The sequence below is a fragment of the Esox lucius genome, chromosome 12 (genome assembly GCF_011004845.1).
Source record: "Esox lucius isolate fEsoLuc1 chromosome 12, fEsoLuc1.pri, whole genome shotgun sequence".
Lineage (NCBI taxonomy): Eukaryota > Metazoa > Chordata > Actinopteri > Esociformes > Esocidae > Esox > Esox lucius.
This window is the reverse complement of record NC_047580.1, coordinates 20,151,496-20,178,800: the sequence shown is the minus strand read 5'-3', so window position 1 is coordinate 20,178,800 and position 27,305 is coordinate 20,151,496. Positions and strand designations below refer to the sequence as shown.

The 27,305-nt window shown below is 39.4% G+C and overlaps 1 protein-coding gene and 1 long non-coding RNA gene across 3 annotated transcripts; one reads left to right on the top strand and one right to left on the bottom strand.

The window, feature by feature from the left end:
- Positions 1-24,506, top strand: ampd1. Its single transcript, XM_010898779.4, has 16 exons — positions 1-123; positions 5,328-5,333; positions 6,081-6,246; positions 6,350-6,515; positions 12,896-13,061; positions 13,186-13,408; positions 16,395-16,524; positions 19,626-19,820; positions 20,028-20,159; positions 20,576-20,739; positions 21,004-21,130; positions 21,404-21,567; positions 21,816-21,936; positions 22,043-22,216; positions 23,152-23,262; positions 23,808-24,506. Exons 1-16 carry the CDS (start codon positions 102-104, stop codon positions 23,961-23,963), a joined length of 2,223 nt encoding a protein of 740 aa, XP_010897081.1. The 5' UTR covers positions 1-101; the 3' UTR covers positions 23,964-24,506.
- LOC105026948 lies at positions 22,151-27,305 on the bottom strand. Of its 2 annotated transcripts, none has more exons than XR_829243.2 (3): positions 27,245-27,305; positions 26,939-27,062; positions 22,151-22,301 (listed from the first exon to the last, which is right to left on the bottom strand). It is a non-coding gene; the product is annotated as an uncharacterized LOC105026948 (long non-coding RNA). The 2 variants fall into 2 exon arrangements; XR_002197498.2 differs by having other exon boundaries at positions 26,939-27,004.

The following is a 27,305-nucleotide window of genomic DNA, read 5'->3' as shown; positions in this document are numbered from 1 at the left end:
TAAGGCAAAGGGCTCCACATTTCCCTGCTACACTGGTCCAGTAGCTCTGCAGCTTATATAGTCTTCAGGGAGCAAGTTTGTGGAAGGGAACGGCTATCACCATGCCTAAAGTCAATATGCCAGGTGAGTTGTCTGGTGGGTGCCACTGCCATGCATTCAAGGCCGGCCGGAGATTGTTGGTGGTTCTGTCTGGTACTGTTGCATAATAGTGAAAATATCTTTTATTTTTGTACATGAAACCGTTGCTTAGTGGGAGCTTAATAGTCTTCAATACATTGATTTCTCTCTCACAAATCTTTCAGGGTTTATATAAATTTCACAGCTTTTTCATTGTGAATGTCCAAGTGAAATGTGACTTGATGTTGACAGATATCTCAAACACGCAAGCAGTTACCCTTTCTGATTTATCACCTCAAGTTTTGTCCTTTATTAGAATTTTTAAAAACATTTGTTACAAAAAAATCAATGTAGGGATTTACATGCAAGATCAGTTCCAAATTTGTTTAGAATCTGATTCCCCCAGCGAAACTTTGAATTTGTCTGCCAAGCAATACCAGCATAACATTATTACTGATAGGCAAATAATATCTTCAGAAACAGCTTTTGTGCTTGGACATCTTGCAGCAAAATTCACACAGTTTGATACCGATTTGTTAAAGGGTAAATCATATTTACCTATGACCAAACAGTCTACATGATCATGGAAACCATTTACAGTTACTATACATTACTTGATAATGTGTGTAGATGTTACATGATGTCTTGTACTGCTGTTACAATGCTGACGATTAAATGAGACAAGGCCTTTTAGATATAGGGTAAAGGAGAAGTACGTTCAGTGGTTGCATCAGAGCAGTGAAAATGAGAGAGTAATAGGGGGTTATAGTGCTTCCAAACCTAGAAAGGAACCGACATTTCTGTGATATTTAATCATTAATTCTGAAGATTGTCCGGCAATCTTGATAAAAGTTGGTATATGGGTGAAAAATGCATTAGGTGGATAAAAATATTATTTTGAATCTTTTGAATTAATGGTTTGCCACCGAGATTTAATACCCAGAAGCATGATGAACAGCAATTTATCAACTGTCTAAATGTCTATAGGAAAAATGTCTGGTCATGTCCTGAACAATCGAGGGGACAGAGAGTGGAACCTATCTACTGAGCACCTTTGGAGTTCCACCCCAGCAAAGGATGTGATTGGTTTGATTGTGCAAGGCGTTACCTAATTACACCAGGTTTCCACCCCTGTGGTTATATGCCATGGAATTCTACATACTTACCAATGAGGTTAAAGGCCCCAAAAGGTCAGAGAGTTTAATGGCTGTAGCTTGTAAACAGATAGTCATGGTTCAAGTGTTGCTATTGCAGAAACAAAGATATTTGAGCAGGTTTGTTGTATTTCAACAACAATTTTAGTGTTGGACATTTGAGCAATAAGGTATGAGCGGGTGTGATGTATGGCCAGTCTAGGATGGTTAAGAGCTGTTCTCAGTTACAACATAACACAGATACAGCACTTAGTTGTGATACTATATTAACAATATTACACAAACCCCAAAGATGCCTTAGGGATACGATAAACAATTACCAATGCAATTATAACAGTTAAACATTATATGGTGTCTTTCCCATTGTATACGGTCTGGTATGCCATGGCTTTCTGCCGATCCGCATTCAGGATTAAAACCCCTGGGTGTGTAATGAAAAAATAAGGTAGGTGGGGTGTTATTTGACCAATCTACCATTGCTAAGAACTGTTAGCTTTTGCATGACGCATTGCCCTGGATACCGCACTAATCCATGGCATAGTGATACATTAGAGACATCCCACACCCCTTCATGCCTTATTGCTAAGTGACAAACCTGGTGGTTTGAATAGTGATTGTGGTATAACAGACCATATAGGTGTAGTATATAGCTGTTTATAAGTGCAATGCGTCTCAGAGTGCCTGGGAACATCTCTTAGCAGTGGTATATTGGGCATATACCACATATCCCCACGATAGTTACTAGTGCAGGTAGTGTTAAAAGCCAGTTAAATCAGCTAATCAGCATTCATGATACGAAGCAGGTGGTTTATCCTTTGTAATACAGCCAAGGGCTTAGGGAACGGAGGTGGGATATGTCCCCCACCAATGTTAGAAGCAGATTTTCATTTTAAATGTGATCCCCATTATGAAACTCACTCCTAGGCCTTGAATGCAGCATATATACCAGTGAACACCATGCATGTTTTTGCATTAGTGAATTAGTAAAAGTCATCCTGTATAGCAGAGTTGGCAAGCATGGTGCTTGCAATACCAGGACTGTGGGTTAGATTCCCTGAGTCGACCACTTTTTTTAGTTGTTAAAGTCTTCTAAGGGAAATGTTTACCAAGTAGTTAACACAGCTAGGTCATATCTTTCTTGGAATAACAGTACTAAACAGTATTTTATCAGATCCTTGTGTGATTATCATAATGAGTTATTAAGTCTAATTCCCATTACAAGAGGGCACTGTTGGCTGGGGGAGGGTTAGCACTCAGTGATGTCACCAAGAATTTGAAAGGGTAGAAAATAGAAGTGCCATACTGTAGACATTTGCTCTCTAGGAGGCATTGGCTGGCAGTCTGGTTAAGGATGACAGTGGGTGCAGCATTCGGCTATGAGGTTGAAGAATGCATAGGGCCTAACATAAACACAAAGATAGGAAGATTCGGAGACTGACAACAATGTATTTACGCTCCTATTAATGTGTTCATTACTACATTTATATTGATAGTGAATAAACAAAAACTAAATTTTTTAATAAAATATATAATCAGTCAGTTTGCTCCAATTAATCTTTGTGAAAATGAGGGAATCGGATTACATTCTTAACTTCTGGCTCCAACACTTTTTTCAGGAGAAAGCAATTTAGTGCTCTGGAGTGAGATAGTTTTATTAAATGTATTTAGCTTGTTTCAGCTTCTGTTAGGCCAATTTTCTTTGTGATTGTTGACTGTCAATTCAGTATAGGTATGCCTTAGAAGATGATGGGTTACAGGGCTCACGCTCTGCCTTCTCTTTCTGAGGAAATTAATTCTCTCCATACACATTTGAATAAGTTAAATAAGTACAGCATTTGCTGAGGTAAACCATTCATTCACAAGATGAGCAATCACTATGCCATACTAAATATGCTATATGGACAAAAAAAGTACCATGATGTAACCTTTTCTCCATATAATCCTTTTTAATTAATTATTGGTTCACTAGATATAGTAGACTTCTATCCCTATTTAACGTGTGGAAGCATGGTAACGAGCAATGTTGTTGGAATTCATTTTGAATAACATTTTGAGATTGCCTTGCTCGCTAACAGTAACTAATCTTATTATTTTATTAGAAATCAATTACATCTGGCGCTATGACACTGTTAAGCATTTAATATAGAGACCTGGATATTCATCTCAATGTTGTAAAAGTTGATGAAATTTCATGCACCAGGAAATTAGTTAGATTCTCTATGACCACCCACCATATAAAAACATTATAATTAAGCAGTAATCAGACAGATTCAAATCTTTAAAGGTAAAGATTAAACATTTTAAAAGTAATTCAAACCCTATTTTCAATTATTAAGTTGGTCAAAATCTAATTGCGGAATTAAGTCCACAATGTACTATTTTCTTTTATAATGTGATCTACTATTGCAGCGAAAAATAGTTAATAACCAGTGAACAAGAATCTGGGTCAAAGTGATTCAGGCCCAGCTCTAGAACAAATGTGTTGGGCAAATGGGCATTTGATCTCCATGGGCGTGCACGTTTTTCCTAATTTCCAATGTAGAAAAGTAACTTCAACATGGATGGAAAGCTGATAATTTTTAATGCATGACTTGCTGAGGTTATATCATAGCAAAATACACAGCTGTCAATCAAATTGGAAAGCTTTTAGAAACTGCAGTAATTACACATTATTGCTTAGTGATTACATCACTTAATAAAGCACAACTTCAATCTCATTTGCAGATGAAGGCAAGAGAGCTACAACAGTAATTAGTTAAGTGCAGTATTGGGAAGCATCTTACCTAAACTATTTTTGCGGGGCAAAGTATTCTTGATGGAGGGGCATTGCCCCCAAAAGACCCCATGTGCCACTTCCCCCAAAAACCCCCACGTGCCACTGCCCCCACGTGTCACCAGGTCCTTAGTGAAAAAGCAGATGGCAGTTTAGCAAATGACATCAAATTTATTGAGGAGCTTCTGGCAAGATTTAAATTTTTACCAGGCACTACTTGGCAGCATGTGAAGGATGCTTTATTGCGAGACAAGAAACCAATTCTGGATTTAACTTTAGACTGTAAGGGTGTCAAATGGGTGTCAAATTGTAAGGAGCAGTTAAGCCAAGATATTTTGTAGGTGTCACAATCTACCTCAGATCTATTAAAGACGATGCTTTTTAGGGGTGGGGGCTAAACAGGTTGAGGCAGGCTCTGATTATATTGTAAATCATTTATTTATTTATTTTGTTCATTGACAAAAATGCATTATTACTAAACCTCCATCACTGATTGTAGGCTGATTGTTCATTCAGTTGCAGGTAAACATATGAAGAACCTACTGTTTAAGGGAACGCAGGGAAGAATGAATTAATTTTTCAAAAACTCACCTTAACAAGGGGAAAAGATCTGTTGACAAATGAGACAAAACGTGAGCTCATTAGATGAAAACGGATAATGATATGGGATTACTTTGCTGCCTTTGTTACTGTGTGCCTTGAATGTGTACTTGACATTACGATATGAACAGTTTGTACTGGTACTTGGAAAGCAACACGAAACAAGCTTTATTGTGTGTTTTCTTCATCCCATTGTTCAAAAACTGTCACTGTTAAGGGATCTTTCAGCTGGGCACAGACGACAAACACACATCAAAAAGCACCCAGGAAAGGTTAATAAAATATGCTAGACTGCTTTGGAGTGGCCAATGAAATCTTCAGATCTAAATCCCATCGACAGCCTATGGTGATATATGAAAACAACACTTGTTTGAGGGCAGCACTCAAATAAAGAATAATAACAGCAGTTTACTCCTGAAAAGTGTGCCAAATTGCCAGTAATCGCCAACAATGTAATATCTTTATTTCTTATATTAAAATTGTTAACTGACGAAAAAGGAAATTGATTCTCCAAAACAAGGAGTTGTAAGCAGGTTTGTAAAATTCCTATTTACTTGAGAAGAATAAGATGTGCATATATTTCCACTGTATCTTGGTAACATCCTGTAACCCATTAATTTCTTTGTTTCTTTGGTTCCATCTTGGGTTATCTTCTACTCTCCTGATGTGGAATGTATTATCAGGTCAAAGTAAGTATACAGGGTGAGAAGAAGACATGGAATGGAGTAGCCTGGCCATGCTAGTTTGTCCCAATCCCACAATAGAAACACATGACTGTCAATTCATTATTTTTTTTTAATTGGCACTGAATTGTAGACAAATAAATGAATTGATTAGTCTGACAGCGCATGCGGTTTCGAGGCTTTGTTAAATAGTGAGACACATTTAAGCCCAGAATAATGTAAGCCAAGAGGTGCTTTTGTTGTGAGGAGTTCCAGCCTCCATCTTTGTGCCCCTAGAAGGCTGTTTTGTTTGTACTCTAGATATTTGTTGTAAATATAGAGCAAGCTGTGTTTATATGAGTTGTTGGGCCCAAATGTTTGTGCTGGATTTCAGTAGCTCTGTGTGCATGGAGCCTTCACAGACCAAGCTATAGTAAGAGCTGTGGGGTTTGACATTGGACCAGGCTTGATCTTATGCACACAGCATGCAATGCTGGCCAATCTGTTTTCTACTGTTGTGGTAAGGTATGTTTACGTCTGTAATTGTACCTTGTTGTTTGCTTTATCAAGTCTACTATATCCATGCTGTTAATAGCATGTTTAGAGTTTAGTGCTTGTGTCAGGGCAGTGCTCCATTTCAATGCATTATGTTCTGTGTAAATGATTTTGGGGAACAAAATGTAACATGGAACATCACATGAGAAATACCCATGTCCGACTTAATAACTACCTTTGAAAAAACAAGGTGTTAGCATGCCTGTGTGTTTCTGCTAGAGACCAATGAGAGCATGCGTGCCTTCGCGGAGGAAGTCTTTGCGTCGGAGACCAAAGATGAGGGCGTCCGTGATGAGATCTCCATGTTTGACGTGCAAGACGACTGTCCCATCCTTCAACAGGAAATGGCCCATCACCTGCACACTGATGAAGATGCTGAGAAACGGTGGGCAGTTTTTCCCATGACACATATCCAACAATAGTAGCAGCCTTTGCTCTACCACTAAAGCCACTGTTTGTCTACAATTCCTCCCCTTGTCTTGCGGCAGTAAGAAGAGACTGCATAAATGTCGCACCATGACTTTGCCTTCGTCCATGAGTGAGCAGTCCAGGAAAGTGTTGCGTCCTGTGGCGGAGGTTGAGTTGGATACCCCAACCTACCTAGAAGTGCCTGACTTCCAGAGAGTGGCTATTATCGGAGACTATGCCTCTGGGGTATAACATCTTAACCACATACTCTGAATAAGTATTTATCCCCATTGGAATTTTTATTTTATTTAGTTGGTTACAAAGTGGTATATCATTTATTAATCAGAGTATTTTGTGAAGATCATTGACAAGGTCAAAATAAAATACAATTCTATCCCATTTGTGACACACAGGCAGTTCGAATGTTATCATTGGATTGAAAGGGCGTTATTAGTGGTTATCAGCCTCATAGATATGGGACAGAAGGGGCCTGCTAGCCTACTGGTAGGCTCAGAAGGCTGTTATCATCCATTTGTTATCATCCATGGTTAATTTAGTATTTAGATAATTTAGTATTGACGAAATCATCACAGTTTAAAGGCTTTCATTTTAATGGTCTTACCTGTACACTTACCCTAACCCTAACCTTAACCCATTTCTTACCTGTAGCAGGGACCTGAATTAGTCTGGGATTGGATCTGGAGTCTTCTTGTGTATTTATCCGTGATTTACCATGCGAATGGATGATAACAGCCTTCTGAGCCTACCAGTAGGCGTAGCAGGCCCCTTCTGACCCATATCTATGAGGCTGACAACCACTGATAACGCCCATTCAATCCAATGATAACATTCGAACCGAGTGTGACACAATAACATTTGAAAAATTCCAAGGGGGTTGAATACCTACAGTATGTTTTTCTGTTTCATTCTCATCCTGCTTAGTTTTACTGAGAGCAAATCTGTCACTGTAAAAACCTGGAGCCTCATTTGCATGAATATTACACTAAGTAAAATGTATTCAGAAAATATTTAGACCCCTTCACTTTATTCACACTTGTTACATTAAAGCCTTATTCTAATTCTGTTTTTGTGTGCAAATTGAACATAACACACGAAGGTGAAAAAATTGTGGTCTAAATACTTTCTGATGTAATTGCATGTCCTATTTGTGAAAATAATGAGTAACATTTTAAATATAGGGGTCTTGATTTATGGTTTGATTTAAATTTCCTTTTGGTAGAACATAATTTTTTCATAAATACATTTGTTCCAACAAAAATGTATTCAATAAATGCCAGCATTTCTATAACAAACGCAGGGTCCATCAGGATCGGTCCTACTCTTCAACTTACAGTGAGACATTATGTAACCGCCCTCTATTTTCTCCTGAAATAGCAACAGAATTAATTAAAGGCTCTTTGATCCTGTTACCATCTTGGGGCATACTGGCCCAGCTACATGAAACATGTTTGCCAACATCCCTGAGTATGAACCTGACTGTTTGTCTCTAGGATCTCTAGGATCAAGTTCATTGACCTCTTGAAGGAATAGATCTCTCCAGACTGTAAATTATGAGCCTAACATAAGTTGTCCAGGTTTAAGTTTCAAGAATGTGACTCTGACATTTACAGAGAGAGAAATCATAAGGAGGTGGGGCACGCTTATTAAAGAATTCGTAGCTTACCTGGGAAAACCTAAAAGACAATTCCATTGTTTTAAAACTTAATATCAGATTATGTCTCAATCTGAAAGTAATATATGGGCCAAGAAAACTGTAGGGCAGGGTAAATTATATTCACATGATCTTTAGTTCTCGCGCCAAATGTTGTTGAGCTTTGCAAAACTTCAGCAAGTATGAAAACCACATTCAAACATTGCATGCCACCAGACAAACTAAAGTGGTAGGAAATGCTATATTTCGGGAAATTCAGTCACTGTGCATAATATAAAACAACAAAGAGAAGAATAGGTCTTTCTGTGTGACTAAACAAAAATCGACATGAAGATGGCTATGAGAGATGTAAAATGTAAGTTGCTTTGGTTCAACGTAATCATACATCTCTGAAAATATTGCAGCATGCCTCGACTTAGCTTAGCTGAATAGATTTCTGAGGATTTGAAGTAAACATTCGTTTATAGCTGAATGTTCACAGAATAGCTATTACAATGTTACGGTAAGGTTGCAAAAGTTATGCTTGTCTTTTTTGTTTTTACTACAGACACCTTTTTAGTCACTTGGTACATCCCATTCACAAGAAGGTGACAGATTATTTCTTTTTATTTTGTATTAGTATTTGTCCTGAAATTTTAAATAATATAGCTTACAGCTAGCTGTTTTAGCTTCCCACATCTCCATGTAAAATAATCAGATTATTAATGAAGAAATATACCCTGGCAAATAATTTTTCTTCCCAGTGTAAGTTACAAAATTAGCCCACTGATTGAAATGTTTTCAAACCCAGCATTTAAAATAAGAAAATCATCATGTTTTGATCAAAGAGAAAAAAGCACATTGCTATCGGAATAAAGGTTTTACCATTTCACAATAGCTGGGAATCATTCATATTAAGTCTTCTTATGAGCAAAATACTTATGGGTTGGATTCTAATAAGACTTTAAAGTTTAGCAAGTATTTAGACACCATCATGGTGTTGAGAACATACTTGTGAAGATGGTAAATTACCTGACTAAAATTGTATTTCAAAAATATTATTGGTGTTTATTCTAATGTGATATTAGGTTTTTTACCTAATAAGACCAGATCGATCTCTTTAAACAATTTTCTTTAGTGACCTCAAACATTTGACTGATACTGTACATATATACTACCCGTAAGCTATGGACACAAGACCCAGGCATTCTGCTCCTAGAATTTTCTAACAAACAGCTAGAGACATGCTTTTCTCCTATAAAGACACAATTTTTGTGGAGTGATCTGTTGATCCATGTGAGACACAGATTTGATCTCAACATGTAAGCGAGACACAGGATTTACAAACAACCCTAGCTATCCTTGCCTGGCAGGTTGCTCTCTCTCTCTCTCTACCAGGATACCCTCACTCTAATGCTATTTTAGGATCTGAGTCACTGGCTTACTCATGGAGTTGGAAGGTTTACTTAAACATGTTTTAGAGGCAGATCTGCCCTGAAGGCAGAAATGAATTGGATTGCTTGACTCAGTAGAGAGGACTGAGCTTTTTTAAGCTCAGTCCTCAGTTTAATGACTGGATTCACTCAAGACTGAATCCAGTCAGTAAACATTGGGACAAGCAGCAACCCTATTCTAAGAGTATTAAACAACAGTTCCAACGTTTGTTTCCACTATACCGCAAGAACTTGGTTGGAGCCCTAGTAATACAAATTAATTAGAATTTTTCAAATTAATCACCACCTTGACAAGAAAACAGCCTTTAGTCAAACTAATAACTAATTTGTTTGAATTATGAGATTCCTACAACATCCATAGTGCTTTGTGGCAGGAAGGCAAGAAGCACATTTAAAAATAGACTGTGGTTTTATTCTTCAGAGCTTACAGATAAGTCATCAGATAGATCATTATTCAGTGACTGTTTAGTTTGTTAGTAGGCAATTGTTATCGTGAATGATATATTTTCAAAAATAATTATGCCTGGTGGTTGTTCAGTGGTAAGCCTGTCATCAAGAATGCAAAATCAAATAATTATTGTATATCATCATTTGCCAGATTGGAATATTGACGCTGCAAGTATTTGTTGGCTGTTTTAGAAACTCTAAATACTATGGAAAGCCATTTGGGTCTTTGTGTATTGAAATTAACATTTTAAGTAACACTACATGACATGTGAAATAAGAAATATATTATTGAACTAACCTGAAAACAATGACAAGCAAATGCAGAATTTTTTTTATTTTCTTAGCAATATGCTATTAAAGAAGATGACCTCCGAGATAGAATTGTGTTAAGGCAAAGATCTGGCGAACGTTAGAAAACAAAATCTAAGGAACTGAAAGTTCCCAGGAACACAAGGAAGTTTGGAACGATCAAGAAAAACTTAGCAACCGGGCAAGACAGCCCTCATGATCCCAATCATGCTATTAGGATTTTTTCAGTGGTAGTAACAGGGAGACTGGTCAGGTTTGACTTCAGGATGAACAAAACAAAATACACAGAAGTCCTTGAAGAAAAACAAATACAAGACTGGGGTGGAGATTCATCTTTTAGCATAACAACACAAAGCACAAAGCCAAGACAACAGCTTCAGGACAAGTCTGTGAATGTCCTTGAGTGGCCCAGCCAAAGCTTGGACTTGAACCCAATGGAAAATTTCTGTGGTCACCTGAAGATTGCAATTCACTGACACTTCCCATCCAATCTGACAGAGCTTGAGTAGATTTACAAGAAAGAATGTGAGAAACTGCCCGACTCCATGCATGCAAAGCTGGTAGAGCCATACACAAAATAACTTTTTTCATGAATATACAGTACTTACACATTCAGGTGAACATCCTCTTTAGACAATCCCAGACAGGGACAACCAGACAAGAAATAGCTCCACCCCCTAGGCCAAATACCAGACCACCAAAAGGACACCAACATACTGCCCTGAAACAAGATTGAGTAGACCCAAAATAGTTGTATTTCTGTCAGATTGGATAGGAATCATGAACTGTAATTTTCAGGTGACCTCAGAAATGGAACAGAATGCTTGCATCTTGTAACCATAGCTTATGGGTAGTATATACAGGTGCTGGTCATAAAATTAGAATATCATCAAAAAGTTCATTTATATCAGTAATTCCATTCAAAAAGTGAAACTTGTATAATGTATACATTAATTCAACACTGACTGATATATTTCAAGTATTTATTTCTTTAAATTTTGATGATTATAACTGACAACTAATGAAAACCCAAAATTCAGTTTCTCAGAAAATTAGAATATTGTGAAAAGGTTCAATATTGAAGACACCTAGTGCCACACTCTAATCAGCTAATTAACTCAAAACACCTGCAAAGGCCTTTAAATGGTCTCTGAGTCTAGTTTAGTAGGCAACACAATCATGGGGAAGACTGCTGACTTGACAGCTGTCGAAAAGACAACCATTGACACCTTGCACAAGGAGGGCAAGACACAACAGGTCATAGCTAAAGATGCTGGCTGTTCACAGAGCTCTGTGTCCAAGCACATTAATAGAGAGGCGAAGGGAAGGAAAAGATCTGGTAGAACAAAGTGTACAAGCAATAGGGATAACCGCACCCTGGAGAGGATTGTGAAACAAAACCCATTCAAAAATGTGGGGGAGATTCACAAAGAGTGGACTGCAGCTGGAGTGGACTGCTTCAACCACCACGCACAGACGTATGCAAGACATGGGTTTCAGCTGTCGCATTCCTTGTGTCAAGCCACTCTTGAACAAGACACAGCGTCAGAAGCGTCTCGCCTGGGCTAAAAACAAAAAGGACTGGACTGCTGCTGAGTGGTCCAAAGTTATGTTCTCTGATGAAAGTACATTTTGCATTTCCTTTGGAAATCAAGGTCCTAGAGTCTGGAGGAAGAGATGAGAGGCACAGAATCCACGTTGCTTGAAGTCCAGTGTAAAGTTTCCACAGTCAGTGATGGTTTGGGGTGCCATGTCATCTGCTGGTGTTGGTCCACTGTGTTTTCTGAGGTTCAAGGTCAATGCAGCCGTCTACCAGGAAGTTTTAGAGCACTTCATGCTTCTTGCTGCTGACCAACTTTATGGAGATGCAGGTTTCATCCATGGTATCCCTGTTCTTAATTGGCCAACAAACCCGCCTGACCTTAACCCTATAGAAAATCTATGGGGTATTGTGAAGAGGAATATGCAATACACCAGTCCCAACAATGCAGAAGAGCTGAAGGCCACTATCAGAGCAACCTGGGCTCTCATAACACCTGGGCAGTGCCACAGACTGATCGACTCCATGCCATGCTGCATTGCTGCAGTAATTCAGGCAAAAGGAGCCCCAACTAAGTATTGAGTGCTGTACATGCTCATACTTTTCATGTTCATACTTTTCAGTTGGCCAACATTTCTAAAAATATTTTTTTTGTCTTGGTCTTAAGTAATATTCTAATTTTCCGAGATACTGAATTTGGGATTTTCATTAGTTGTCAGTTATAATCATCACAATTAAAAGACATAAACATTTGAAATATATCAGTCTGTGTGCAATGAATGAATATAATATACAAGTTTCACTTTTTGAATGGAATTACTGAAATAAATCAACTTTATGATGATATTCAAATTTTATGACCAGCACCTGTACATACATTACCAGTCAAATGTTTGAGGCTACTAAATAAAATTGTTTAAAGAGATAAATCTGTTCAGTAAGTGTTAATTTGCTTATAAAAAACCTTTATATATAACTTTAGCATAAACACAAATAATATCCTAGAAATTCAAATTTTCCAATATTTTGGCCTGAAAATTGATTAATCTATTAAAAATGTTATCTACTGCCACTGCCTTTTTTAGAGGGTGCTTAATCCATCAGTCAATCAAAATAATTTTAAAAGGTACATCGGTTTTAAGCCAAATCATTCATCAGGATATTCAATTTGTTCAAATGACCAGTGGGTCAAAAATACCTTCTCATTATATTCCTATTCTCTTAGGTGACCATGGATGACTTTGAGGTGTCATGTAAGGGCATATACCGTGCTCTGTCAATCAGAGAGAAATATATGCGGCAGGCATTCCAGCGCTTCCCCCTCACCACATCACAGTACTTGAGGGACATTGAAGGAGAGCCCTTTAAGCCTGAAGACTCAGTACAACCAGGTAAGAAAATCAAGCACCTAAGTGTGAATGCAATATAGAGAGGGGTATGCATGCAGTAGTTTGTTGTGAGTAATGGCAGATTATTGCTGCCAAGAAAGTTTCCTAACAGCAAAATGTCTGTCAGTCTTCACATCCCCACCTAAGAAGGGTGAGGACCCATTCAACACCAAGTGCCTACCTGAGAACGTGAAGTGGGTGGCGCGCATGAAGAATGGCGTCATCTATGTGTACAAAGACGCCACAGCGGCTGACCAACACAAACCAATGGAGGAACTGGCCATCCCAGACTACGAAACATTTATTGATGACATGAACTTCCTCATCGCACTGATTGCACAAGGCCCAACGTGAGTCTTAGACCGCATCTAGGCAGGTAGCCAATACAGATTTTTTATTCTCTGGGTCAAATGTAAAGCTATGCATGACACCTTATTACAGTTCATTCTACATAACAGATATGAAAAGGGACCTCACGAGCTGTCCAAAACAGTTAAAAGGGTTACCAGCATGGGTCTTGACCATAAAATAATTGCCGTGGAGTTCTTGAAATATTGTTTTGAAAATTATATTGTTTAACTCACAAATAATGTAGAGCTACATGGAAGTTGTCTTTTCATATCACTGTGGGCATAGTAAGTAAGCTTGTTCGTGTAACACAACATCATCCATAGCAATAGCATAAATCCCGCCCTTTCTCTTAGCTTAAGAATTCTCCCTATTTCTTAGTAAAAGTTGGTCTTAGCAGCTTTGGGAATAGGTTTTAACTGGAATCTCTTAGCTAGGAACTTTAAGTGCTGTTTAGGAGTCCTCCTAGTGGTAAGATAAAATGCAGCCCCTGACAGAGAAGATAAATTAACAAAAAAGCAATGATTAAAGAAGGCTGAATTAAATTAACATAAAATAACATAAACATCTAAATTTCAAGGTTTATTTGTCAAATGCACTGAACAACAGAGCGTCATCCTATACAATGAATTTCTTATGACATGGCACCCGACAAACTACGTAGTTGGACTTAAGAAGAAGAGTATATAACCAAAAATATAGCGACACAGAAAATAAAAATAAAATAAAGCAACAATATACATAACACTGTACACCATCAGCAATAAAAAAATAAATAAAAAAAGAGTACTTCAAACTAGCAACAATCTGGGTAGTATTTTGATAGAGCAGCAATATGGCTAGTATTATTGAACATTTAGATAAGGCAGTAATATTCATATGTGTGACCTAGCAACAATTGATAGAGTATTGAAATATTAGATACATATGAGTGCAATAAGCTTATGGTGACATAGCACACTACAACTACGTAGTGAGAATTAAGAAGAAGAAAATGTACACACAGCTTTAAATATATCGAGAGGATCATGCAATCATATACATAACACTGTACATAGTAGCAGTTTAAAAAGAGTACTGTAGATTAGCAGCAATATTGGTAATAGTACTGAATATTGTAGAAATGGCAAATATGGCAGTAATATACAGTGAGGGAAAAAAATATTTGATCCCCTGATTTTGTACATTTGCCCACTGACAAAGAGATGATCAGTCTATAATTTTAATGGTAGATTTATTTGAACAATGAGAGACAGAATAACAAAAAAGTCGCAGGTGTCTTTTATACAGGTAACGATTGTAGACCTATACGAGGCTGGAATGGGCTACAAGATCATCGCCAAGCAGCTTGATAAGAAGGTGACAACAGTTGGTGCGATTATTTGCAAATGGAAGAAACACAAAAGAACTGTCAATCTCCCTCGGTCTGGGGCTCCATGCAAGATCTCACCTTTTGGAGTTGCAATGATCATGAGAACGGTGAGGAATCAGCCCAGAACTACACGGGAGGATCTTGTCAATGATCTCAAAGCAGCTGGGACCACAGTCATAAGGAAACAATTAGTAACACATTATGCTGTGAAGGACTGAAATCCTGCAGCCCTGCAAGGTTCCCCTGCTCAAGAAAGCACATATACATGCCCATCTGAAGTTTGCCAATGAACATCTAAATGATTCAGAGGAGAACTGGGTGAAAGTGTTGTGATCAGATGAGACCAAAATCGAGCTCTTTGGCATCAACTCAACTTGCCGTGTTTGGAGAAGGACCAAAAGAACACCATCCCCACCGTCAAATATGGAGGTGGAAACATTATGCTTTGGGGGTGTTTTTCTGCTAAGGGGACATGACAACTTGACCGCATCAAAGTGACAATGGATGGGACCTTGTACCGTGAAATCTTGGGTGAGAACCTCCTTCCCTCAGCCAGGGCTTTAAAAATAGGTTGTGGATGGGTATTCCAGCATGACAATGACCCAAAACACACAGCCAAGGCAACAAAAGAGTGGCTCAAGAAGAAGCACTTTAAGGTCCTGGAGTGGCCTAGCCAGTCTCCAGACCTTAATTCCATAGAAAATCTGTGGAGGGAGCTGAAGGTTCGAGTTGCCAAACGTCAGCCTGGAAACCTTAATTACTTGGAGAAGATCTGCAAAGAGGAGTGGGACAAAATCCCTCCTCAGATGTGTGCAAACCTGGTGGCCAACTACAAGAAACGTCTAACCTCTGTGATTGCCAACAAGGGTTTCGACACCAAGTACTAAGTGATGTTTTGCAGAGGGGTTGAATACTTATTTCACTCATTAAAATGCAAATCAATTTATAACATTTTTGACAAGCGTTTTTCTGGATTTCTTTGTTGTTATTCTGTCTCTCACTGTACCATTGAAATAATTTCTTTGTCAGTGAACAAACGTAACAAAATCAGCAGGGGATCAAAAAAAAATTCCCCTCACTGTACTAAAAGAAAATGTAAGCTAGCTGCCACCCTTGTCTTCAGTACTTTGCACACCCTTCTCTTGCAAGGATAACAGCATTAAGCCTTTTCCTGTAGTTTTATTTTTAATGAGATAAACATTGGAAGGGAGCTTAAATCTTCTTAATCTTTAATCATCAGACTTTGTGCGTACAAAATTAGCAGACTCTGTAGCGAGTTATCAAACTCTGTAGAGTTAGCGAACTCTGACCACCACTCTTTGTTGCTTGGGCAACGTCATTCAAGGGCTTGAGGGTTTAGGTCAGAAGGGCTGTCTGTCTACTTGGCATTTGGATTGTAGACCTGGTCTTTTTTTCTCCACTACTTGTAAATTCAACCAATCTGATCAAAAATTTGGCCAATAATAATATCAGCATTGACTTGCCTGTGTCATATACACAGCCTGCTTGTCTGGAACAAATCAACAAAAAAATGCAGTACATATCACAACACAGAATTGCTATAGGTATCACATCAAATTTTTTCTTGTTCTTTTCTTGTCTCTCTTGTGCGACAGTAAGACGTATACTCACCGCCGCCTGAAGTTCCTCATGTCCAAGTTCAACGTGCATGAGATGCTGAATGAGATGGAGGAGATGAAAGAGCTCAAGATGAACCCCCACAGGGACTTCTACAACTGCAGGAAGGTATGACTAGCTACCACTTTGTTAGGTTTTGTTTCATTATCTCATCGTATTAGCTTAGTATTTGGACATTAAATGCCTTTGTTATTAATCATTTTGTGTTTTCCAAGCCATGGTTGGTGAAGCAATGTATATACAGTCATGGCCAAAAGTGTTGGCACCCCTGAAATTATTCCAGAAAATCAAGTATTTGTGTTGGCACACATGTTTATTCCCTTTTTGTGTATTGGAACAAAACAAAAAAAAGAAGGGAAAAAAGCTAATTGGACATAATTGCACACAAAACCCCAAAAATGGGCTGGACAAAATTCTTGGCACCCTTTCAAAATTGTGGATAAATAAGATTGTTTCAAGCATGTGATGCTCCTTTAAACTCAACTGGGGCAAGTAACAGATGTGGGCAATATAAAAATCACACCTGAAAGCAGATAAAAAGGAGAGAAGTTGACTTAGTCTGTGCATTGTGTGTCTGTGTGTACCACACTAAGCATGGACAACAGAAAGAGGAGAAGAGAACTGTCTGAGGACTTGAGAACCAAAATTGTGGAAAAACATCAACAATCTCAAGGTTCCATCTCCAGAGATCTAGATGTTCCTTTGTCCACAGTGCGCAGCATTATCAAGAAATTTGCAACCCATGGCACTGGAGCTAATCTCCCTGGATGTGGACAGAAGAGAAAAATTTAGGAAAGGTTGCAACACAGGATAGTCCGGATGGTGGATAAGCAGCCCCAAACAAGTTCCAAAGAAATTCAAGCTGTCCTGCAGGCTCAGGGTGCATCAGTGTCAGCACGAACTATCCGTCGACATTTGAATGAAATGAAACGCTATAGCAGGAGACCCAGGAGGACCCCACTGCTGACACAGAGACATAAAAAAGCAAGACTACAATTTGCCAAAATGTACTTCAGTAAGCCAAAATCCTTCTGGGAAAACGTCTTGTGGACAGATGAGACCAAGATAGAGCTTTTTGGTAAAGCACATCATTCTACTGTTTACCGAAAGCGGAATGAGGCCTACAAAGAAAGGAACACAGTACCTCCAGTCAAATATGATGGAGGTTCAAAGATGTTTTAGAGTAATTTTGCTGCCTCTGGCACTGGGTGCCTTGACTGTGTGCAAGGCATCATGAAATCTGAGGATTACCAAAAGGATTTTGGGTCGTAATGTTGGGCCTAGTGTCAAAAAGCTGGGTTTGCATCCGAGATCGTGGGTCTTCCAGCAGGACAATGACCCCAAACATACTTCAAAAAGCACAAAGAAATGGATGGCAACAAAGCACTGGAGAGCTCTGAAGTGGCCAGCAATGAGTCCAGATCTAAATCCCATTGAACACCTTTGGAGAGATCTTAGAATTGCTGTTGGGAAAAGGCGCCCTTCCAATATGAGAGATCTGGAGCAGTTTGCAAAGGAAGAGTGGTCCAAAATTCCGGGTGAGAGGTATAAGAAGCTTATTGATGGTTATAGGAAGCGATTGATTTCAGTTATTTTTTCCAAAGGGTGCGCAACCAAATATTAAGTCAAGGGTGCCAATAATTTCGTCCAGCCCGTTTCTGGAGTTTTGTGTGCAATTATGTCCAATTATGTCCAAAAATGTGTTAATGCAATACTTTTCTGTGAGAAATACTTGATTTTCTGGAATAATTTCAGGGGTGCCAACACTTTTGGCCATGACTGTATATAGCGCTGTCAAAGTCAAGCAGCTGTTAAAATGCTCAACACCATCAAAATATTTTTGCCATTAATGCATTTTTCTTTTTAGAGCCACGGAACCAAGGTGGTATTTTGATGTATTTTGGGGAGAAAGTTATAAGCAAAATTCACTGTAAAACAATATTTTTCAAGTTTTTCCAGTCTCCCTAAATAATTGCAAATGATTAGAAGGGTTTCAGACATATGCAATCGTTCTTTTACATTTATCTCTAGACAAATTCAGCTACAACATTGCAACATTGCACATAATTGTGAAATGGAAGCGTCTAAGAGCAACAACAGCTTAGCCACAAGGTGGTAGACCAAGCAAACTCACAGAGCAGGACAGCTGAATGCTGAAGCGCATAGCTCTATATATCGCCAATCATCAGTCGCATGATTTTTGTTTTATATTCCGTCACTCATAGTTGAAGAGTACCTATGATAAAAATTACAGACTTCTACATGCTTTGTAAGTGGGAAAACCTGCAAAATCGGCAGTGTATCAAATACTTGTTTCCCCCACTGTATTTCAGTCTCTTACTATGTTTATATACAGATGGGTGCAAAATTAAAGGAGAACAACATAACGTGTCTCAGTAAGGTGTTGGGCCCCCACAAGCCACCAGAACAGCTTGAATGTGCATTGGCATAGATTCAACATATCTCTGGAACTCTACTGGAGGAATGGAACATCATTGTTCCAAAAGATATGGTGTTTTAATGATCGTGGCAGAGAGCCCTGTCTTACACTTTCCTCTTGCCATTTTGATCCTAAATTGAGGCGAACTGGGCCTGCTCAGCATTTTTATACATTCCACAGAGCATGATAGGATGTTATTTGCTTAATTGTATCATTCAGTACACCTATATGGAAGCATATGCATTCTTTGTGTTCCTCCACTCATTCAGGTTTTTCCTATAATTTGTCACCCGTTTGTATATAGTAAAGGGGAGCACAGACATGCTCTACAACTGTGTTAGCCTAGACCACAGGTGTCGAACCGGTTCCACAAAGGGCCGAGTGTCTGCAGGTTTTTGGTTTTTCCTATAAATTGGTTCCTAGTTCATACCTACACAACCAGGTGAGGGTAGAAACTAACCAATCAGTGACCTAATTAACCAATCAAGTACAAGGAGAGAGCAAAAACCTGCAGACACTCGGCCATCCGTGGAACCGGTTTGACACCTCTGGCCTAGACACTAGGAGACAGTCAGTCACAGAGAGCCACACGACAGCTACACTCAAAATTGTTTCCTGTCACAGCAATATTCACCTTCTTAAACTTAAACCATCTTAAACTATTTAATGATCAAAATTACAGCAATGACAAAAAATTGTAATGGAAACCTTAACTACCATAGGACCTACCAGCAAGTTAATACATTTTCTCCTGTGTGTGATACTCTAGGTTGACACCCACATCCATGCAGCTGCCTGCATGAATCAGAAGCACCTCCTGCGCTTCATCAAGAAGTCGTACCAGGTGGACGCTGACCGTGTAGTTCAGAAGGTCAAGGGCAAAGATGTCACCATGAAGGAGCTGTTTGCCAACCTCAACCTTCACCCATATGACCTAACTGTTGATTCCCTGGATGTGCATGCTGTGAGTTCTGCTGACTGGTATAGTGATAGAGGAGTTTGTGAAATCCTTTGGACACAGGACAACTTTTCTACTTTCTCTTGTGTCATAAAGGTCCAGTCTAAAAGTGTCATAGCTTCTGGTGAAATGTAACCAATTTTGTTTTCTAAATTCCGTTAAATGATGACATTCCCTGGTCTAACATTGTTCTCTCCACTCTCTTCTCTTAAGGGCAGACAAACCTTTCAGCGTTTTGACAAGTTCAATGCCAAGTACAATCCTGTGGGAGCCAGCGAGCTGCGTGACCTGTACATGAAGACAGAGAACCACATTGATGGAGAGTACTTTGCCAGGATCATTAAGGTTAGACTCTGCCATAGCTATGGCTCCAGACCATTTGTATAATGCAATTGCTTATTGATCCAGAGCTTTTGAATAATTTCAGGATAAACTATTTAAAGCCATTTACTTGAACAGTAAGATTCTGTATGTATGAAAAACACTAACATTCAAGTAAACAAAAATAAATGCTGAGGTTGTGTCTCTGAGGTGGGACAGCTAATACTCTGTGTTCCACCTAAAGACTTCTGCTCCAAGTTGTTATTTTCTTTGCAGATGTTTGGATCATTATCCTGCACAAAGATAATGTTATTGCCAATTATTAAAATGAGATCACTTTTTCACAAGTTTTTGGACAAGCTTGTAAATTTCAACAATGTGATCATGTGACTGGAATGCATCTTTAATAACTACCAGCTCATTCTATGTTTCTAACACAGGAAGTAGCCTCTGACCTTGAGGATGCCAGATATCAATATGCAGAACCCCGTCTGTCAATTTATGGCTGTAACCCTAATGAGTGGACAAAGCTTTCTGGCTGGTTTAACATGCACAGAGTCTTCTCCCCTCAACTCAAATGGATGATTCAAGTGCCCAGGATTTAGTAAGTTCTATATCTCCCTTTCTTGATTAGATTTGACAGGAAGAGCTAGTAATACTAAAGACATACAGCGTTTTGGAAACTCAATATAAAATTAGATTATTTTGTGGGGGCATTATATTAGCCCTCAACATCAAAACAAACAACCGGTTTGTTGTTTATCTATTTATTCATCTATTTAGAATGTTTGAAAAAATAAAACATTAATCACAATGTCATTACACATTGTAGACAAATAACAGCTCTTTTTCTTTACTTACACCCCAGTGACATCTTCAGAGGCAGAAACTTTGTGCCCCACTTTGGAAAGATGCTGGAAAACATCTTCTTGCCTGTCTTCCAGGCCACCATTGAACCCCACGCCCACCCTGAGCTCAGTATCTTCCTCAAGCACGTGAGCAAGACTGGCATGAGGGACTTGGGATGAAGGTTTACTTTTAAAATGTATACTATAATCAATGAGTACATTACAAAGATGGTTAATTATTCATTTTTGTCCAGACTGAAATGTTATTGGAATGGAAGAATTGTCAAATTTGTTTTTGGACTACTTCTATCATTTTTTAAATAGAATACACAGATAAGTATGAAGATTGAAGAAAACATGAAGAAAATGCATTAAATCTCAAGGCCATCTCCTTGTCCTCCATCTTCCTCCGATCTGTAGGTGACAGGTTTTGACAGTGTGGATGACGAGTCCAAGCACAGTGGTCACATGTTCAGCACGAAGAGTCCCAAGCCAGAGGAGTGGGACATTGTCAAGAACCCTTCGTACACTTACTACATCTACTACATGTACGCCAACATCACCATGATCAACCAGCTGCGCAAGTGAGTACTGCTGCACATCATCATAATGGAAAAAAGGGATACGTTTGTTTTCAAATAATTACCCTTTGCAAATAATTGCACACATGCGCAGATTTCTGTAGTGTAGATATAGTGCCTTCTTTTAATTTTTTTCAGTCATGTTAAAATTACAATCCAAACATTCAAGAAATTGCTGAATGAAAAGTAAAAAGGAAACATGATAGACTCATCTCATTTTGGCTGACATCCTGTTTATGTTAACTTCATAGGCAGAGGGGAATGAACACCTTCCAGTTCAGGCCCCACTGTGGAGAGGCTGGAGCGGTCACTCATCTCCTGGCTGCTTTCATGACCGCTGACAACATCTCTCATGGGCTCAATCTCAAGAAGGTCATTGACATCAACAAACAAATGGCCTTTCTTTTCTTTGGCACCATCAAAACATAACACTGCTAAATGTTTTGGTCATAATTTATACTTTTGTAACGTCCAACAGAGCCCTGTGCTGCAATACCTTTACTTCCTGGCCCAAATTCCCATTGCCATGTCTCCACTCAGCAATAACAGTCTCTTCCTGGAGTATGCCAAGAATCCTCTTCTGGAGTTCCTTAAGAAAGGACTAATTGTCTCCCTCTCCACTGATGACCCCATGCAGTTTCATTACACCAAGGTGAGGCAAGATTGGGTCCACATCCGCTACTGCTCTGGTGTGCATTGTGTAGGAAGGTTGGAAGATATTTACCGGTTTTGGTGCCCTGTTGGTTAGTCAATCAATACAATTTATTTTATAGAGAACTTTTTACATAATCTGTTGACACAAAGTGCATTTACAGATAGCCAGCCTAAAATCCCAAAGAGTTAGCAACAACAGAGTTGATGCACAATGGCTAGGAAAGATTAGGGTTGAAAACTTAGGAAGAAACCTAGAGAGGAACCAGACTATGATGGGTGGCCAGTCCTCTCCAAGCTGTGCAAGTGGTGAAGGACAGTGACAATCAGGTGGGGGGTGGGCAGTGACAGCAGGAATCATGAGGCAGAAACTTGATCTGCAACAAAACCAGGAGGACTTTGGACACAATTGATTTGGGCGAAGCAGTCTGGAGGCATGGGCCAAGGACCCACATCCTCATAAGGTTAAACAGGACAACAGTAAAGTAAGAGAGAGCATTCCTTGGATTGAAAAGCATACCGGAGCCTACTTTTCAGACTGACCATTGTACCGCCACCGAATGACAGGAGAGTGGACAATCCAGGGGAGATGAGAACCCACCAGGCAAAGGCAGCAAGTGTGTCCTGAAAATCAGTACCTTTCCCTTCATAGTCACACCCTTGGGCCAGACTAAACCTAATCACAGACCTTGCTGAACAGATAAGTCTTTAGTAGACACTTAAAGGTTAAGATATGAGTCTCTCACCTTAATTGGTAGATATTTCCACAGTAGTGGAGCTCTGTGGGAGAAAGCCCTGCCTCAAGCTGTTTGTTTAGAAATGCTATGTATTTTCAGTTCAAAATGCTGACAGATTATTTTGACCTTATCCAAAATCAGTTCTCGACTAAAGTAAGTAAGACACCCATCTCACTTTGAACTGACTGTGTTTCTTCAGGAGCCCCTGATGGAAGAGTATGCGATTGCAGCCCAGGTGTTCAAGCTCAGCACCTGTGACATGTGTGAGATCTCCAGGAACAGTGTGCTACAGAGTGGCCTGTCTAATGAGGTAACAAACCCAACAAAAGTCAAAAAGGCTAAAAAAATATACAGCTTCCATGTACAACCTGATTTTATTTACATTAGCACCCACATTTCAATACACATGAAAGGTCCACAGTACAGAATCCTGTCTCTAAACAATTACACAATTTGTCTCCTCCTGGGGTTCCTATACCTAGATCGGAATAGAATTAGCTAGTCCAGGGTGGTTTAGGATGGGAAGAATAGTACTGAGAGTGTCTCAAGTCAGTATAAGGAGATTACAAGTCAATGCAATACTGATGGATGGACTGATGAGAACGTTTACATTTGGAATATCGCAGGCACTCAAATCCATTTTATAGAAAAATATAATTTAAAGCATTAACTTTAGCCATTTACTGGTCGTTTTTGTTTACATTTTTCTAGTACTACAGTTAAAATCTTGCATAATTACCCCTTAAAAGTTTAATAATATTATAGACTTGTTGGATGATACAGCAAGGTAAGAAACTGCAACATAATACATCATATTAGCAGCAACAACACTTGTTGCATTGGTGTTTTTTGCAGGAGAAGATTCACTTCCTGGGTGCCGATTATCTGAAGGAGGGACCTGAGGGAAATGACATCCGCAAGACCAATGTGGCCCAGATCCGCATGGCCTATCGCTACGAGACTTTGTGCTACGAGCTCAACCTCATCAAGGAGGGTCTAAAGACTGAATAAATAATCTGAGATGTTATATGTTTTAGCCCTTGCTAAATGTAACAATTGTTTAATTCAGGACCTTATTGTATACTGATGTTCTCGTTAACAGAATGGGTCATGTGTTTTACTGTCATCCAGTGGCTGTTTGTAACTGGGCACATAGCAATCATCCTGCATGTGTTTAAGGTATTGCATCTTTTCATTTGATCCATTTCTTTGTCCTTTATGAATTGTTCTTGTGTCTGGATGTGCAATATTTTGGGCTGCTAGAAAACAAAATATCCACCAAATTATTTTATTTACTTAAATTGATGCCCTTGCCCTGGCTTATTTCAAAATGAATGACAATTACATCATACATTCTTTTGTGATCCCTTGGGTTTCATAAATTGTCACTGCATTTCTTCCAAAGGACTGAGCGGTAATAGCTACACACGTGGGAGATACACTTAAAGGTTAATTATGAAGAAAACATTTAATTCTACCTTTTAAGTCAAGTGCATTAATTATGGTTTTACTTAAAGTTTTAAAGTATTAAACTCTCAAAACTGCTTTAACAAATGCTAGTGTTGGTCTTTTTGGTTCACCAGCAAATGAGCGAGGTAGATTCTAAATCTTCCAGTCACTCATTTACACAAAACAAATTAACGAATAGGCCTATGCTGTGCAATGATTAATAAATACTAAAAGTTTTTCTACTAACATGGTTATTTACAAAAAATTGACAACAAAAAAAACTAAATCACCTGAGTCAAATAAACGTAAATATATCAGCTGCGCCTGAAAGGAGGTTACCGTGCTAAGAGACAACAGAGCATTTGCGTGACGGCGAAGGAAAGAAAATACAACCTTGCAGTCTGCGTTATGCCGGCGGATACCACAAAAAGGCACCCAAACGCTATTTTTCAGCCGGCCTAGAAGAGCGAATATCTCTTGGTTGGGTAAGTGTTCTTTCTTAAATTACGTAGTGGTTAGAGACATGGACTACGGAACGACAGGTCCCGCGTTCGACTCCCGTAACAGTCAAAACACATTATGCCTAGGATTTGTTCAAGATAGCTACTTTACAGGAAGCCTGTCTAAAATGAAACAGTTCTGGTGAATATTAGGATTAATTCAGACAAACACTTCGCTGACTACACAATGCTTTCGTCTATTCACTTGACAAAAAGTCAGTTATCGTCACATATATTGATAGATACTGTATCAATGTAATTCACAAATGGTTGATTAGCTGTTAAAACGGCCAGTGGCAATAGAGGATTTGTTCAGGACAGACAAAAACGTTGCTGATGATCTAATTTTGAAACACTATACCAACTTTCAGAAGATGTATAGCTCTGTGGTGTAGTGGTTAAAGACATCCTCTTCCGTGGGAGACCCAGGTTTGAGTCTAGGGAATGCAATTATGAAAATCACTTTATTACCGGCCGCCTGAAATAGGCTTGCCTGGTTTCTTGTTTCAGTACGACCCTTCTTGAAAATCTAACCACCCAAGACCATTTTTGCTCACACAACGGCACAGCCATTACAAATAGACCTATTTAGCGGGAAACCTTCCCATCTGGAAAAAAAATACTGTAATGTCTTAGGACAGAATGAGCCGGAGGCACTGAAATCAGGCAGCTATCGGCAACTGCCTACGCCAAACCAATCTAATAATGTCTACACACAGAATAACATTTTGAAAAATGCTAATACAGAATTTCTACCTCATAGGTCACATGTACTCCTGCACAACATGAAGGGCCCCAATACTGACTAACCCCCCCCCCGTCAAAACCCCTTAATAAAGGCTCTTGCCCATGAATCCCAAGTTACCACCGAGAGTGCCACACAGAAGCTTGATGTCCCGCCTGTATAATTGTCCTCTCCCAAGTAAGTCCATCCCCCAGAACAATCTGGATTTCATAGTCCAGGGTCGCCACAATACTGAACGGTGGTGCAGTTGCTGGGAACACACGTGAAATGGCTGCCTCCGCCCTCAGGTGAAATGCCATGTTTTTAGATGTCACCACTGTGGAACACTTGTCAACTTATGGACTTTGTTGCTATATTTAGCGAGTATTCAGACCCCTCTAGCGACAAAAATAATAATAATCGTCTAGCAACAAATGTAGCAACTTCTTCTGGTGTTATTGGAGACTTTTGGAGAGGTTCTTACTCTTCTTAACGAGCAGCGGGTGCTGCTGTGGGCCCCTCCCCCCATCCCAAAGCACTCACAGGCGGCCCAGGCCTCGTGCAGCAGTCCCTCCCAGCTGCAGTCAGAGCAGGAGATGTTCACACCTCCGTGTCCAGAGATTGCAAACTAATCGCACATGCAGGAAGCCACCGCTGGCTAATCCCGCCCTGGCTTACAATCAGGGCAGGATGTAAATAGAAAATGTTCTTTGTCTAAAATAAATCACTGCATAAAAATAAATCACTGCATTTGACTCACACAGCTTCAGTCCCTTACTCACCTCGTCCACTGTGTGTGTGCCTCTCTGTGACATAAGATAAACATCTAGCTGGCTAGCTCACCATGTCTCAGTGACAACTTGACAACTTGGTTAGCCTGATCAAGTCTGTGAGCAGCGGGGTGCTGAATCAACTGGCAAATGTTGATGTACTTAAAGGGCCAATAGATGGATATATCAGTCCCAAACCGTACCTTGGTTACCTCCACCTAGCGCCTGAGGATGAAAACAATGTCTGAAAGTGGTGTGTAATGAGTTGAGGGTGAGACTGCCGGACAACTTTGAAGCATTGCATTACATGTCAGTTTTCAATGTGGAGGAAACTCTAAAGCACAATAAGAGCCCTGGAAAAATAGAAAAAATAGCCAAGCTCCTTGGTTACTCCCCTGCAGAGACAGACAAGATTGTCCAGCAATGGCGTGCCATCCATCTTAGTAAATGGAATGAGACAAAAAAAAAAAACACACTGGGTTTATGAAGTGAGATTTGGAAGTTCGGGGATGCAGGTGATATCAACCCATTTCAAGAACTTACCATAGCTGCGTCTGTTGTCCTTGCGAGACTTGAATGCTTAAGTCGAGAGAGTATTCAGCCAGATGGCTGTGTGGCAAAAAGCAAACTTAGAAATCGGATGTCCTTGCAGACCCTTAACTCCATCCTGTACATCCGATATGGACGGAAATTGTCTGGTGAGGCTTACTACAAGCACCAGCTGCCTGATAATGTTTTGCAGCTTTTGCCGGTCCCAAGCCCGGATCAATTGTGACATTAAAAAAACAAGAATCGACAGAAGAAAGTTCATTTGTAGTTCTAAACATATGTAGGGTGTGTTTTACTCACTTTCGTCTATCCCACGACGTTAGTCCTCTCTGCTACAGCGTCCATCACAATTACATGCACA